Source organism: Podarcis liolepis (genome assembly GCF_965112155.1).
Source record: "Podarcis liolepis genome assembly, chromosome: 3".
NCBI classification, from domain to species: domain Eukaryota; kingdom Metazoa; phylum Chordata; class Lepidosauria; order Squamata; family Lacertidae; genus Podarcis; species Podarcis liolepis.
Genome location: NC_139557.1, coordinates 118,201,431 through 118,216,423, shown reverse-complemented (window position 1 = coordinate 118,216,423; position 14,993 = coordinate 118,201,431). Strand labels below are relative to the sequence as shown.

The following is a 14,993-nucleotide window of genomic DNA, read 5'->3' as shown; positions in this document are numbered from 1 at the left end:
ACCACCGCAACCCCAGAGTCGGTCACGACTGGACCTAATGGTCAGGGGTCCCTTTACCTTTACCTTTTGGTTGTCCATAGGTCATTGAGAGTGGTATTTAATGCTACTGAAGGCCCATTAGGGTTATTTATTTCCATGGGTGTACTCTGAGTAGGACTATTGCTGCCTAGTGATCAAGATCCCAAGTTCAATCATAATTTGGATGGTTATGTGGGAGCCGGTTGAAGTTAAATCCTGTGAAGACAGAGGTCCTTTGGCTGGGTCGGGACGATATGGGATCGAGGGGGGGGGCGCAATTAGTGCCAGCACCATCCATGAAGAGTTTGGGTGTAATCTTCAACACCTACCTTTCCATGGAGGTGCAGATTGCAGCTATACCAAAGGTGGCATTTTTTCATCTCCGCCAAGCTAAGCAATTGGCTCCTTACCTCTCTTGCCCTGATCTTGCCACTGTAATCCACACCACGGTCACCTCCAGACTGGATTATTGTAACTCACTCTATGTGGGGCTGCCCTTGAGACTGACCCAGAAACTCCAGCTGGTGCAGAATGCCGCAGTGAGACTCCTTACGGGGTCCTCACCGTGGAATCACATTCACCCGGTGCTATACCAGCTGCACTGGCTCCCAGTGGAGTACAGGATCAGGTTTAAGGTGCTGATTTTAACCTTTAAAGCCCTATACGGTCTAGGACCCTCATACCTATGGGACCGCCTCTCCTGGTATGGTCCACGGAGGACCTTACGGTCTTCAAACAAAAACATTTTGGTGGTCCCAGGCCACAGGGAGCTTAGGCTGGCGTCAACCAGAGCCAGGGCTTTTTGGCTGTGGCTCCAATCTGGTGGAACGCTCTGTCACAAGAGACTAGGGCCCTGCGGGACTTGGCATCTTTCTGCAGGGCCTGCAAGACAGAGCTATTCCACCAGGCCTTTGGCCAAGGCACAGTCTGACCCCCTCCTTTGGCCATCCTCACAGAACTCTAGCCCAATGGTTGCCATTAATCTTATTTGAACTGATTTTATAATGAAATGATTTTAGAATGCTGTATCATTTTACTGTTGTTAGCCGCTCTGAGCCCGGCTTTGGCTGGGGAGGGCGGGATATAAATAAGTTGTTGTTGTTGTTGTTGTTGTTGTTGTTGTTGTTGTTGTTGTTGTTGTTGTTATTATTATTAAACTTTAATTCACATATATTTATTCACAACTTAACAAAGTATGATTACAGATGTCAATTAAAATAAAATACAAACAGAGAAGGATATCTAGAATTAAATGCATAGGAACACATTTCCATATGAATTCCAAACACGAACAGATAATATTGAAAAGTTTCAAGTAACAAAAATGGCTTTACATTCTCCTATGTCTTCTTACTCCAGTACATTATAAAAAGACTTCATTTCTTGGTTAATACATTATCTTGCTGTCTGCCCTCTCTTGTTCTCATCATATATGAAAGCTGTGCAAACCATGTCCCAGATTTTAATTATTCATTATCTCATGACTGGTGTTCTCACCCCCCCACCCCAATTTTGAAATTCTGGCGGCAGCACACCCTCCAACATTCCTCGGATGACATTAGGGACCTTCTTCAGTCCACCCCGACTCTTCTCAATCTTTGCCACCCATTCTCCCCGTGCAGAACATTTCCTATCAGAAGAACAATGGGACACAGCACACATGCCCTCTACCATCCTGAAAAACCACAACCCCTTAATCTTGACTTTATTCTACTTTATTCTTTGGTAGATTTCCAAACAGAAAAACACACACACCAATAAATAAATTTTAGGAAGGGGAGTGATTAGATGCAGATGAACAAAGTGTCCTGTCCCCTCCAGAAAATAAAAATACTGTATTTTTTGCTCTATAAGACTCACTTTTTCCCTCCTAAAAAGTAAGGGGGAAAGTCTGTGCGTCTTATGGAGCGAATGCAGGCTGCGCAGCTATCCCAGAAGCCAGAACAGCAAGAGGAATTGCTGCTTTCACTGCACAGCGATCCCTCTTGCTGTTCTGGCTTCTGAGATTCAGAATTCCCCCCCCTTGTTTTCCTCCTCCAAAAACTAGGTGCGTCTTGTGGTCTGGTGCGTCTTATAGAGCGAAAAATACGGTAAGTCAGGTCTCTTTGTGTTCCACTCTGCTCCCCCTTTCTTCCTACCCAGGTAAGAATTTTGCTGGATATCACCCACGGTCCTTCCTTCTCTTTTTCAAACAGTCGGAGGATGAATGGCAATTCTGAAAGGTTACAGGAGAGATAATGATAGGACAAGTTAGTACAGATAGTTTGCGAGGTGTACCAGGCAACTCCTACGAGGAATATTCAGCACAATTAACTAGGTTAATTTAGGGGGAAAGGGTGGGCAGAAGATTGATGCTGGGGATGTTCTAAAGGATAGTGATTGCCTACACCTTGCAGGTGCCCCACTGCAAAGCAGAGACCTTTATTTTATTATTATCACACACTTGTATAAAGAACTGGAACTTCTCAGCTTGATTCATCACCGATCAGCGTCCTTTCTGCAGCAGCCTCGAGTTATCAGAGGGAGCTTCAACCATGAGGTTCCTCTCCCTTTTTCTTCTTCCTTTGCTGTTGCTGGCCCTGGCCAGCCAGGCTGAACAAGGTAAAAAGAAAAAGAAAAAGAAAAGGCTCAGATTTTTTAAAAGTCTTTCGTATATGGTAGACTTGTAAAAGGGTAAAAGAGTCTTGGGAAATGATCCATAATGAATTGAATTTGTTTTTTCTAAAGTACTTTCCCAATAAAACCGAGTCCTTTCAGTTGGGGATAATTCAGACTGAAATTCCCAGGTGTCAAAAAAGGTTATTTACGTATGCCACTACTGCGGGCTGTGTTTTGTTAGCCCCCAAATGGAAAACAAGTGAGGTCCCAACCAAAGAAGAATGGCAACTTAAATTGATGGGACATGCACAGCTTGCAGATCCAACTTATAAAATAAGAGAGCAAAAAGAGCATTCGTTTAAAGAAGATTGGAAAATGTTTATTGAATATACAGTATGGGGGGAAATTGTGTACATTTGAAAACGTTGGCAGCATTAAGATAAATTCAACAGTGTAAATAAGTTATGATGGATGTACTGAACGATATAGTTTATGCAAAATATGCAGGGATTTATGAAGTTTCTCAGAATGATTAAGTGCAAAAGGGATGTTGAGCAAGTTGATAACTCTCTCTCTCTCTCTCTCTCTCTCTCTCTATATATATATATATATATTACTCACTGGAATCTATGAGCTTATGTCATACCCTCCAACATTTATCTGCTGAAAAAAGGGACTCCCTATTCAATAATACTAATAAGAATAAGAATCATAGAATTGTAGAATTAGAAGGGACCCAAGAGTCAACTAATCCAAATCCCTGCCCATACGCAGCTCATTGGATGGGGTTTCCTTAGCCACTCCGGGCGGCTTCCTACATATATAAAAACACAACAAAACATTTTTAAAACTTCCCTGTAGAGGGCTGCCTTCAGATGTCTTCTCAAGATTGTATAGTTACTTATCTTGCTTGCTTGGGTGTCACATAGCTCCATACCCTCCAACATTTCTCTGATGAAAATAGGTATGTCTCGAGGAAAAGCAGGGCATTCTGGGATCAAACCTGAAACCAGAAACCAGGACAACTTCTGTTTGTTAATCTTCAATGAGTATATCTTGATTAGATATACAATCCATATATATGCAATGTTCAGGGAAATATAAATTGAGTGGTTAATTTGGACAATAACCAGACATTGTGCACAGTCACCATGTCTCGTGGACAATGTGCATGTACTCCTTCTGCGAAGAGGGAATTGTGCACAATTCCTGGTCAATATATACAACCCCCCTGCAGGTCTCATAATGACTGAATTTTGTATATTCTTTGGCCATTATGCATAATCCTCAACAGGCCTTATGTTGCCAGTCTTGCCCATCTGACATTCCTGCCACTGTGCCCAAACCCCACTGAGCTCCACATGCCTTACCCCACACACAACTTGAAAAGGAGCAGCAATGCTTGGGTGTTTGGAAACCAGGTGTGCAAGCTCATCCCCCCAGGATCACCCCAGGATCAACTGCTGCTGAGCAATATTTCATTGGTGGGGTGGGGGTGGGTGCAGAGATGGCAGTGGGTGGGATCAGAGGGCTGGGCGATGCATGGATACATAATCTGAAGTCGGTTTGAAGTCCAGACTGTGATAACGGTTTCATAATTTTTGACCAGGCAATATATTGCGAATCCCCACTCACCAGGTGCTCAGGCAGTTTCTGAAGCCCTTGCCACTGACGGCGCTAGGGGCGCAGGACGAGAAATGCCCCCACTTTACTCCAAAGTAAATGGCTGCTTCCTGCCTGCCCGATTTGCAAGCCATGAGCCCGTGCTGCCTATCAGCTGGCCTTGCAGAGCAGCCAAAGACAAATGCACTTCATGTTAGGCAGCGAAACTGGAGATTTAGCAGGAAGGAAACCATGAGCCAGGTCGTACAGAAAGGCAGGTGCCCTGCATTTCTGAAGGGGGAGATGACCTCCTGATTCATAGGCACCAACTCCAGGGGGCCTTGGGGGCCTGGGCACCCACATTTTTTCCCTGTGGGTGTCTGGCCCCCACCCCTGCTGCTGCCGCCTGGCGCTCTGGATCTGGTCTTAGCTATCAAAAGCAGGAGCCAAGCCACATGGATCTTGTTGCAAAAAGAAAGATCTCACTTTGCTGCTTGGGAATCTCCGTCCCTCCCCAGCCAAGCTTAGCTGATTAGCCCTAGGCTTAATCATGTGAGCATGGCGTTTTTTTCTTTTAACCTTCCACACGGAGGCCCCACTAACCATTTGGTTCTCTATTTCTTCCAGTGGGCAAGGCTTGTGAGAGGATGAGAGGCTTTTGCGTCCATAAGAGTTCACACTGCCCCAGCAACAAAGTACTTCCGTTTGAATGTGGCGAGAAGAGAAAGTGCTGCAAAAAGTTAGACTCAGATGCGTAACCGTGGATAAGAGAAACCGAACTTCACACGGGGGGGGGGGGGGACAAAGAGTGCTCGATATATGCTAAGGCAGAAATTGTTAAAAGCATTGCATTCCGCTCATTAAATGCCTGTCAGAAATAAGCAGCTGAAGTGTTCATTGCAAGATAGGATTTGGTCCCAAGGATACTGTTGGATGTTCCTGGTGCTCCCTGCTCAGTTCTGAAGTTTCTCAAGCTCCTGGTGGCTTTTGCTATGCTTAGAAAGTTCGCAGCTGCATTTCCGATCAGCTGACATTTCAGTCTTCAAACAGTCTTCAAAGGCAGCCGTGTGTAACACATAGCAGTAGTCTGACCAGGAGTGTGATGGCCTGGGATTCAGACTCTGAGGCTGAACCTGAGGTATCCCAGCCTGCACAGGAGTCCCCGCCTCCAGAACCAGCTGAGCCAGGGCTGGGGCTTGAGCCTGAAGGGTCCTCACCTGTGCTGGATCCTCAGGTGCAGGCACCAGCTGAGTCTGCTCTGGCTCCTGAGGTGATGGAGAGCCCATTGCCTGCAGGTGCTCCACTCTCAGCCCCATCAGAGGAAGCTGAGGTTGCCTCTGTGTCCGGTAACCCTCCAGCCTCTCCTGAGCTGCAGAGGCTCAGGGCAGAGAGGCTGAGGGAACTAAGTTCTTGCAGGAGGACTGCTCGCCTCCAGGCCAGGAGAGGCGAGTCACCTGTGGACTGGGGCTGCCCTATGCCTCGGGGCAGGTAAAAGCCAGCCCCAGTCCCAGGTTGCGGGAGCAACATTGTTGGTAAACTGTTCCTGCCTGCACCCTGTCCTGCTCTTCTGCCAGAGTTCCTGACCTCACCCGGCTCCCTGCCTTGAACCCAGCTTCAGCTTTGCCGGACAATCTCCATACCGCACCCTTGACCTCGGACTGGACTCAGACCTCGCCACACAGATAACCCTTGGGACCAGCACAAGGAGATACCTAGAGTGTGTGTAATCATAGCCAGGCTAGCTCCTCCAAAAAGAACCAGAGCTGGTACAGTACACCACCCTCAGCTTGTGCCTCCAGGGACTGAGCTGGATCCAAAATGATCCCCGGGGTGTGCGCCTGATCCTTTAGAGAGGGATCAAATCTATCCAGAAAAGGTTGAACTCCACTATCTTGGCTAGATATACCACCTATTTACAGCAGGGGTTGAGAGACTTCAGGCTTTGGGGAAATTGGTGCTTTTTGGTTTTTACAATAGCCTGGCAGAAAACACATGCACTCAGAATTAAAGCATCCCGAGTCCCAAAACTGAATGGATCCCATAGTCCTCCTACACACACACACACACAAAATCACTCCTGTTTACCTACCCACTCTGCTTTCTTAATCCGAGCAGTATTAGGAGAGGAGATTCATTTTGTTGCTCCTCTTTCTAAAAAGTTAGGAATCTGAAACCCTACTTCAAACCATCCAGAGATTGGCATCATTCTGCCCAGTGGTTTGCCCTGCCCTGGATGTTGACATCCACGTGAGATGGGCATCTTGCATGACCCTGCAGCATAAATGCCACAGGGTCAGCCAGGAGCTCCAACACCACTTCCTGGTCTCTCAGGTAGGAACTGAACTATTGAGAACCCACTCAGAGGCAATACAATACAACAGCCAAGTCCTAATCAGAGCAGACCCATGGAAGTTAATGGGCCTAAGTCAGTCATACCTTTCAGCTTCAATGGGTCTACTCTGAGTAGGACTAGCATTGAATACCACATAGGGTGCACAGTGTCAAAAGCCAATGAAAGGTCCAAGAGAAAAAGCAGGCTAGCATTCCATTAATTTCTCTTCCACCAGGGCCACAGCTTAGTGATAGAGACCTTAAAACATGGAATCATAGCATCTTCATGTTGGAAGGGGCCCAAGGGTCATCTAGCCCAATCCCTTGCAATACAGGAATCTCAGCTAAAGCATCCATGACAGATGGCTATCCAACCTTTGCTTTAAAAACCTCCAGGGAAGGAGACTCCACCACCTCCCAAGGGAGACTGTTCCACAGTTGAACAGCTCTTAATGTCAAAAAGCTTTTCCTTATGTCTAATCAGAACCTCATATCTTGCAACTCGAAACCATTGATTCAAGTCCAGCCTTTCAGAGCAGGAGAAAACAAGCTTGCTCCATCCACCATGTGACAGCCCTTCAAATATTTGAAGATGCCTATCATAACTCCTCTCAGTCTTCTTTTTCCAGGCTAAACATTTCCAGTTCTTTCAAGAGTTCCTCATAAGGCTTGGCTTCTAGACCCTTGATCACTCTACAGTGGTACCTCGGGATGCAAAGCTCTACGCAGGGCTGCCCTTGAAGCTGTCCCAGAAACTCCAGCGGGTGCAGAATGCTGCAGCGAGGCTCCTCACGGGGTCTCTGCCATGGGAGCATATTCACCCAGAGCTTTTCCAGCTGCACTGGCTCCTGGTGGAGTACAGGGTCAGATTTAAGGTGCTGGTTTTGACCTTTAAAGCCCTTCATGGTCTAGGACCCTCGTACCTACGGGAACCGCCTCTCCCGGTATGCCCCACAAAGAGCCTCAAGGTCCATAAACAGCAACACCCTAGTGGTCCCGGGCCCTAAGGAAGTTACATTAGCTTCAGCCAGAGCCAGGGCCTTTTCAACTCTGGCTCCGGCCTGGTGGAACGCTCTGCCTCATGAGACCAGGGCCCTGCAGGATCTGATTTCTTTCCGCAGGGCCTGTAAGACAGAGTTGTTCCGCCTGGCCTTTGGCTTGGAGCCAATTTGATTCCCTCCCTCTCTTTCTTTTTTCTTTTCCTTTCTCCTCCTGCGATGAGGCTACATTTTAATATTTTACTGTTTCAATATTTTAATGTTGTATTTTAATTTTGTTTTTAAGTTGTATTCATTCAGCTTGTTTTTATTATTGCTTGTTAGCTGCCCTGAGCCTGGCCTTGGCTGGGGAGGGCGGGGTATAAATTATTATTATTATTATTATTATTATTATTATTATTATTATTATTCATTCCCGAGCCCCGTTTGCATCCTGAATGGAAAGTAAGATGCGACGGCGCATCTGTGCGTGCACGGGTTGCATTCCGCCGCTTCCATGCATGTGCGTCTTCCGTGAATTTGAGCGTCTGTGCATGTGCGAACGGCGAAACCCAGAAGTAACGCACTCCGTTACTTCCAGGTTGCCGCGTAGCGCAACCCAAAAGCGTGCAACCTGAAGCACATTCAATTTGAGGTATGACCGTAGTTGCCCTCCTCTGCACACATTCCAGCTTATCAACATCCTTCTTAAATTGTGGTGCCCAGAAGTGGGCACCATATTCCAGGTGTCTTGTGGAATTCTTGACATCACACATCAAACTGAAGGGCTGAGATCTCTGAATTACCCTAATGTGCCTCATTATTCAGCCCCCACATAGAGCCTATGTGCACCCCAATAAATAGTTCAGCAGTATCTTCAAGACACAAAGTTTCCCTACCCATGAGCTGCCCCATAGTGTCAGAAGCTGGAGCCCATCTACTGTCTTTCAAACCAGTGGATTTTTACTGCATTGGTGGCATATGTTTCCTTCCTTTCTCATAAGAAAATTAGTAGACCCACCGACATTTTGTGGCTGAATGGACATTCCTGCACACTTGCAAGACTCTTCTTGCACCACAGATCACACTCTGCCTGCATGCCTGGCATGTTACCTGACCAGTCTTTAAAATGATGGCCATAAAACTCCACCTTGACCCTTGCTGCAAGCTGGGCCAACTAAAGGGGTTATCATTAAATCACCCAATGCATCCGGAGGTTGATGGGTCCATGTGTTCACACCAGCAGGTGAAAGGTGCAGTGTACTGAGCTTCAAAATACAGCAATCCTGATTTTTCAGGCCAACCAGGGCAGTTGCAGCAATGCCCTTTTCCTCTTCTTCTCAGGTTGTTTGGGACATGGAAGCTGCCTTATTTTCAGACTATAAAAGCTCAGTACAATCATACTTTGGTTTTGGAACAGGTTAGTTCCCAAACTGTTTGGCTCCCAAACACCGCAAACACAAAAGTGTCTGGAATGTGCCCTCCCCCACACTGCAGCAGAAGAGTTGGCCTCAGAAATTGAGCAAGGAGCCCACTCTTCAGCTGAGAACTGTCTGAGTTTAGAGAAGACAGCCCAGGCTGCCTCCTTCCCAGGCAAGACACTATTAGCTCCCAAGGAGAGGAAGAGTTGGAAGTTGGCCAAAGCGTTGCCAGGCAACCAGCAGATAAGCCAGTATCAGAGGCTGAGTCTTCTGGGGAAGAGCTAGGCAAGACGTGCAGTCCTCGAATGAGGAGGTTGGAGAAGTTCAAAGAGCAATGGAAGGGAAGGAGATGAAAGGCAGGATTTTGGCGTTCTTTCTGTTGGCGAAGGACAATGAGTCAGACTGAGCAACTAAGATTAATGAGAGCAGGCAGATCGCCATGCTCTGGATGTGTTTTTTTTCCTTTTAAATAAACTTTTAAATAAACTTAATTAAAGCCGCACTTTGGTTTTCGAACATTTTGGAAGTTGAACGGACTTCTGGAACGGATTCTATTTGACTTCCATGGTACGACTGTATTGCCAACAATCCCCTTCAGAGGCTCTCAAGGGTTCCCAGTGGGGGTCTTTCCCACCCTTACCTGGACATATTAGGGATTGGACTGAGGACCTTTTGCATGCAATGGATGTGTTCTACCATTGAGCTATGTTCTTCCCCACATGTCAGGAAAGAGATCTGACGCGGCAACCATGGGCACCCCAGGGAAGTTTGGCAAAGGGGCAGAAGCGTGTGGTGCATACTCTGAGGTTCTGTGGTTGCCTTCACACTGAATGGCAAATCATTATAAAATACTCCTAATGGAGGGGAGCCCAAAACATCCCAGCAAGAAACATGCATGCTCAATGGCCATGGTGGCTGGCTAAGTCAATCACAGAAATTGGGGGTGGCTGGTTGGGAATGGGGGGTGGAATCAGAGAGATGGCCAAGACTGGCTGACTGGCTGGTACAGTGAACAAGTGCACTTCATAGGGCAACATGGTGCAGGCTGCACTATAATATATTTATTTTCCATTCTCTTGGCTTTACATTCTGTACTGTGAATGAAATTGCAACCCTCTAATATGTTTCAGCTGTTTATAGAAAAGTAAGATATGAGCCTGCTGGATCTGGCCCACGGCCCATCTAATCTAGCATCCTGTTCTCACAGCAGCCAACCAGATGCCTGGGGAAACAGGAATCAAGCATAAGAGCACTCCCCGCTTCTTTGGTTTTTCAGCAACTGGTTATTCATGAGCTGTGAATTAATGATTTTTTAAGGAGTTATGTAGGCGTTTGTACTGAGCCCCAGGGGACACAGATGGCGCTGTGGTCTAAACCACTGAGCCTCTTGGGCTTGCCGATCAGAAGGTTAGCGGTTCGAATCCCAGCAATGGCGTGAGCTCCTGTTGCTCTGTCCCAGCTCCTGCCAACCTAGCAATTTGAAAGCATGCCAGTGCAAGTAGATAAATAGGTATCGCTGTGGCGGGAAGGTAAACGGCATTTCCGTGCGCTGCTCTGGTTTCCGCCACTGTGTTCCGTTGTGCCAAAAGTGGTTTAGTCATGAGGGCCACATGACCCGGAAAGCTGTCTATGGACAAACGCCAGCTCCCTAGGCCCATAGTTGCTTTTGACTGGACTTAACTTTCCAGGGGTCCTTTACCTTTACCTGTACTGAGCCCCACTTGATGGAAACCACAGGAAGGGAGAGTGGAGTCTAGTGATGTTCCAATACTGTTCTGACACCTTCACCTTTCCTCAAGGTGATCTAAGAGATAAGATGACAAGTCATCTCCCTCAATTATCTAAGTAATTTGTCTACCTCAGGCTGGACAAGTTGCAATCTTTTCATCAAAACAGGACCAGTTCTTTCTCAGTTTAGAGTCCATGTTGAAATGGATTGGGGCAACTTTGCTGATAACGAATTGTGCAAGCTCAGCATGGCAAACAGCCTTGAGTGCCCTCATTCCAACATTCCTTTGTCTCTAAATTCCTATACCTGTATATAGAGGGGATCTTCAATTTGTATCCAGATCCACCGTCACTTTGTCTTGAAGCTGCTTCTCACCAGATGTCTTGAGATCTCAGAGAAAACTTTGGCCATGAAGTTCTTCCACATTTTCTTTGCTATGGTTGTTCTGCTCTTCCAAGTTTTCACAGGTAAGAGGGCAGCTCAGACTGGGGAGTTAAGGGGTGCAGATTAGTTGTTTAATGGAAGGGGGTTTGGCCAAATAGAAAGCACTTTTTTGTTTAATGCTATGTCGTTGCTGCAATGCATTAAGTAAGATTCTTTGGTCCTAAGCACACATGGTTTGAAGCAGGTGCCATGGAAATCAATCTCATTTATTTCTGACTAAATCGTAACTCAGCCTCCTTCAGGACAGTGTAACATGCAAAGGGCCACTGGTTCTGCAGACAGAATCAGCAAAAGTGTACTGAAGTGTGGGGGCAAAACTGTAGCTGTTTAAGACCACAGGGATTCCCATTGCCTGGTGTCCAAACTACTCACAGCTCTGAATTCACACCCTAGATAAAAACACTGAAATGATATGTTTGTTTTCTGCAGGGGTGCACCTTATCCCCTGTGATGAGATGGGGGGTTACTGCGTGATAAAACCTGCTCCATGCCCCGAGGGGCAAATACGTGGCTATTGTGGTCCAAATCACAAATGCTGCAAGGCTTGATGTTGCTGCTGAAGAGCTCGGATTTGCGAGGACAAACGTTCACCCCTGATTTCCTGATGAAAACTAAGACAGATCTTCACTTGGAGAAGCAAGTCAAGGCTGCACTTGTACTAGAGGTCTCAGCGATCTCAGTGAGCCGAACTCATCAGCTCATCAAATAAACGTTCAAAATGTGGGTTTGACAATGTGTTTTTAATGTGTTCACCAACAACTTAGCTATAACATGAAGTAGGGATGCGCAGAAGCTCTCTACCGCTGTGCCTGCATGCGCAGAAGCAGTCCCTCCAGTTGTGGAAACCTCGGGATCCAACTGGAGCTCCGGAATGGATCCTGTCCACAACCAAAGGTACCACTGTAGTTCGAAAACATGCCAGTGCAAGTAGATAAATAAGTACCACTGTGGTGGGAAGGTAAACAGTGTTTCAGTGCTCCCTGGCACTCGACATGGTGCTCCATGCACCAGCAGCTGCTTAGTCATGCTGGCCACATGACCCAGAAAGCTGTCTGTGGACAAACATCGGCTCTCTCGGCCTGTAAAGCGAGATGAACACCGCAACCCCTTTGACTGGACTTAACCATCCAGGGGTCCTTTACCTTACCTTTTTTTTTACCTAAATTCATATGCATAGGAGCTTATTTCCTATAGGGGGGTTATTGGGTTACTGCTTTTGGTTTGATTTGATATGTTGTGGTCTTGTTGTGAACTGCCCTGAGACCTCCAGGTATAGTTGAATAAACAACAACAACAACAACAACAACAAATAATAATAATAATCCAGAGTAGAATAAGCCTGGCGAATTGTAGGCAGATACATCAAGAGGTTTTCACTCAGGATTGGACCCCGGCCAGCATGGCTGATGCCATTTGTTCACTGCCAGAAACCTACAACCTGGATTTACCAAGGTGGGATCTTCATAAACCAGTATCTCAAGCAAAGGAGTGTTCAGACCGTTTTCAACTCAGTGAATGCAAGTTTTAAAAAGTGTAGGTTTAAAATCCGGTTCGTAACGCAGCAGGTCAAAAACATGGCGATTCAGTTTTGAGGCTATGGTGGTATGTTCTTTATAGGTTTCCTGTGACCTAAGCCAGTTATAGACACATTTTTTTACATTGGCCCAGGATGAATTTTGGCTGACACATTGCAGTCAAAGGCGATCCTGTGTCTGCCAGGTGTACACGCCGAACCTTTTTGTTTGTACAGTAGCGGCACAATGAATTTTGAGCCTTTGTTTTCTCCTTGTCTGTCTTGATCAAAGGCAAACTGGTCACCTTATCTGGGCTCTGACCCCAGATCCAACAGGGTGTGACACTTGGAACTTCCATAACCACATGCTTATTCCTCAGTCCCTGCCCCTTAAATTCTGTATCTGTTACCCCACTCCCAAAAAAAGCTGAACAAGGAACAGATACCTACCAGTCTGTTTTGTTAGTGTTACGTCCTAAACTGAGACCAGAGATCCTAAGTTGTGGATTGATTACTCTGAGTACCAGATAAGAAGACCCTGTTAGATCAGAACAATGCCCATCCGGTCTAGAATCCTGCTTTCCCAGTAGCCAACCAGGTGCCAATATGAAAACTGTATGCAGGATCTGAGAATAAGAGAACTCTCCTCTCCTGTAATTTCCAACAACTGGAAACCAGAAGCTTGACTACATCTGACCACAGAGAAAGAGCCTAGCCATTGTGGCTGGGTTTTGTTTTTGTTTTTAAATCAATGTATCAAACAGGGACCAATTTTCTGGGTCTAGGAAAGCCTGAGCAAAACATAACAAATCACCTGTTATTCAATATGCAAGCAGTCCAGTTTTCTCTTTGGTGCCATTAGATAGATCTCATCCCCACTTCAACCTCACAACAACCCTGTGAGGTGAGTTAGGCTGAGAGAAAGTGACTGACTGACCTGAGGTCACCCAGTGAGTTTCATGGCTGAGTGAGGATTTGAACCCTGCTGTTGCAGAATCTAGTTGAACACTCTAGTCCCCATTTTGTTTGTTAGGACATATACTAGTGTGGTTTGTTTTTTTAGATATACAGTGGTACCTCTGGTTACGTACTTAATTTGTTCCGGAGGTCCTTAGGTCTTTTCTTAACCTGAAACAGTTCTTAATCTGAAGCACCACTTTAGCTAATGGGGCCTCCTGCTGCCGCTGCGCTGCCAGAGCACAATTTCTGTTCTCATCCTGAAGCAAAGTTCTTAACCCGAGGTACTATTTCTGGGTTAGCGGAGTCTGTAACCTTAAGCGTATGTAACCTGAAGCGTATGTAATCCAAGGTACCACTGTACAGTGGTACCTCTGGTTACAAACTTAATCCGTTCTGGAGGTCCATTCTTAACCTGAAACCGTTCTTAACCTGAGGTACCACTTTAGCTAATGGGGTCTCCCGCTGCCGCCACACCACTGCCGCATGATTTTTGTTCTCATCCTGAAGCAAAGTCCCAAAACATCTGGAGGGCTGAGTTTGCCTATGCCTGTTCTAGATAATAAACTAAACATCCCAAACACTGCAACTTTTCTTCATAGGGACATTGTTCCATTCCCTTGATCTGGAGGGTGCCAGGGTGGAAAAGGCTGTCCTTAAAATTTAAATAAATGGGAGATCTCAATGGAGACACTCTCTTAGCGATACCAATAAGCTTCCTTCAGCCAAACATCCACTGAACTTGAAAATTTCTGCAGACAAAGAAGTTTCTCCTCTATCACAGAACCACCACCTCTTCCCAAGGGGACTTCAGGCACCCTCTCACCTCTCTGTCTTTTCTTCTGCAAGCTGAACATACCCAACTCAACCATTCCTTGTACCTTAGTTCTTGAACTTAATCTGTTTCAGGAGCCCATTCGACTCCAGGAACTGTTCAAAAACCATGGTGCGGCCTCCGATTAGCTGCAGGACCTTCCTACATGCAATTGGAAGCCGCGGAAGCAATGTCGGAAGTTCGGCTTCCGAAAAACATTTGCAAACCGGAACACCTGCTTCTGGGTTTGCAGCATTCAGGAGCCGATTTGTTCGGCTACTAGGCCATTCGAGATACAGTGGTACCCCTGGTTACGTACTTAATTTGTTCCGGAGATCCGTTCTTAACCTGAAACCATTCTTAACCTGAGATACCACTTTAGCTAATGGGGCTTTCCGCTGCTGCTGCGCTGCCGGTGCACGATTTCTGTTCTCATCCGGAGGTAAAGTTCTTAACCCAAGGTACTATTTCCGGGTCAGCTGAGTCTGTAACCTGAAGTGTTTGTAACGCGAGGTGTTTGTAAGCTGAGGTGCCACTGTATTGTGGCCCTGCCATGGGGTGGAGAATTTCAATTCAAAATTTATAAGGA

At 46.3% G+C, this 14,993-nt stretch overlaps 1 protein-coding gene and 1 long non-coding RNA gene across 2 annotated transcripts in view; both read left to right on the top strand.

The window, feature by feature from the left end:
• The window catches only part of LOC310702746 (uncharacterized protein), a 55,541-nt gene extending 53,233 nt beyond the window's left edge, over window positions 1-2,308 (top strand). The window contains exon 9 of the mRNA XM_083494822.1: window positions 2,161-2,308. Coding sequence (XP_083350948.1) covers window positions 2,161-2,237 — 77 coding nt within the window. The 3' untranslated portion in view covers window positions 2,238-2,308. The remainder of the gene's footprint in view (window positions 1-2,160) is intronic.
• A 98-nt stretch (window positions 2,309-2,406) lies between these two features.
• Window positions 2,407-5,099, top strand: LOC310702833. The gene is made up of 2 exons (XR_014523653.1): window positions 2,407-2,619; window positions 4,846-5,099. It is a non-coding gene; the product is annotated as an uncharacterized lncRNA (long non-coding RNA).
• Window positions 5,100-14,993: the final 9,894 nt, after the last annotated feature.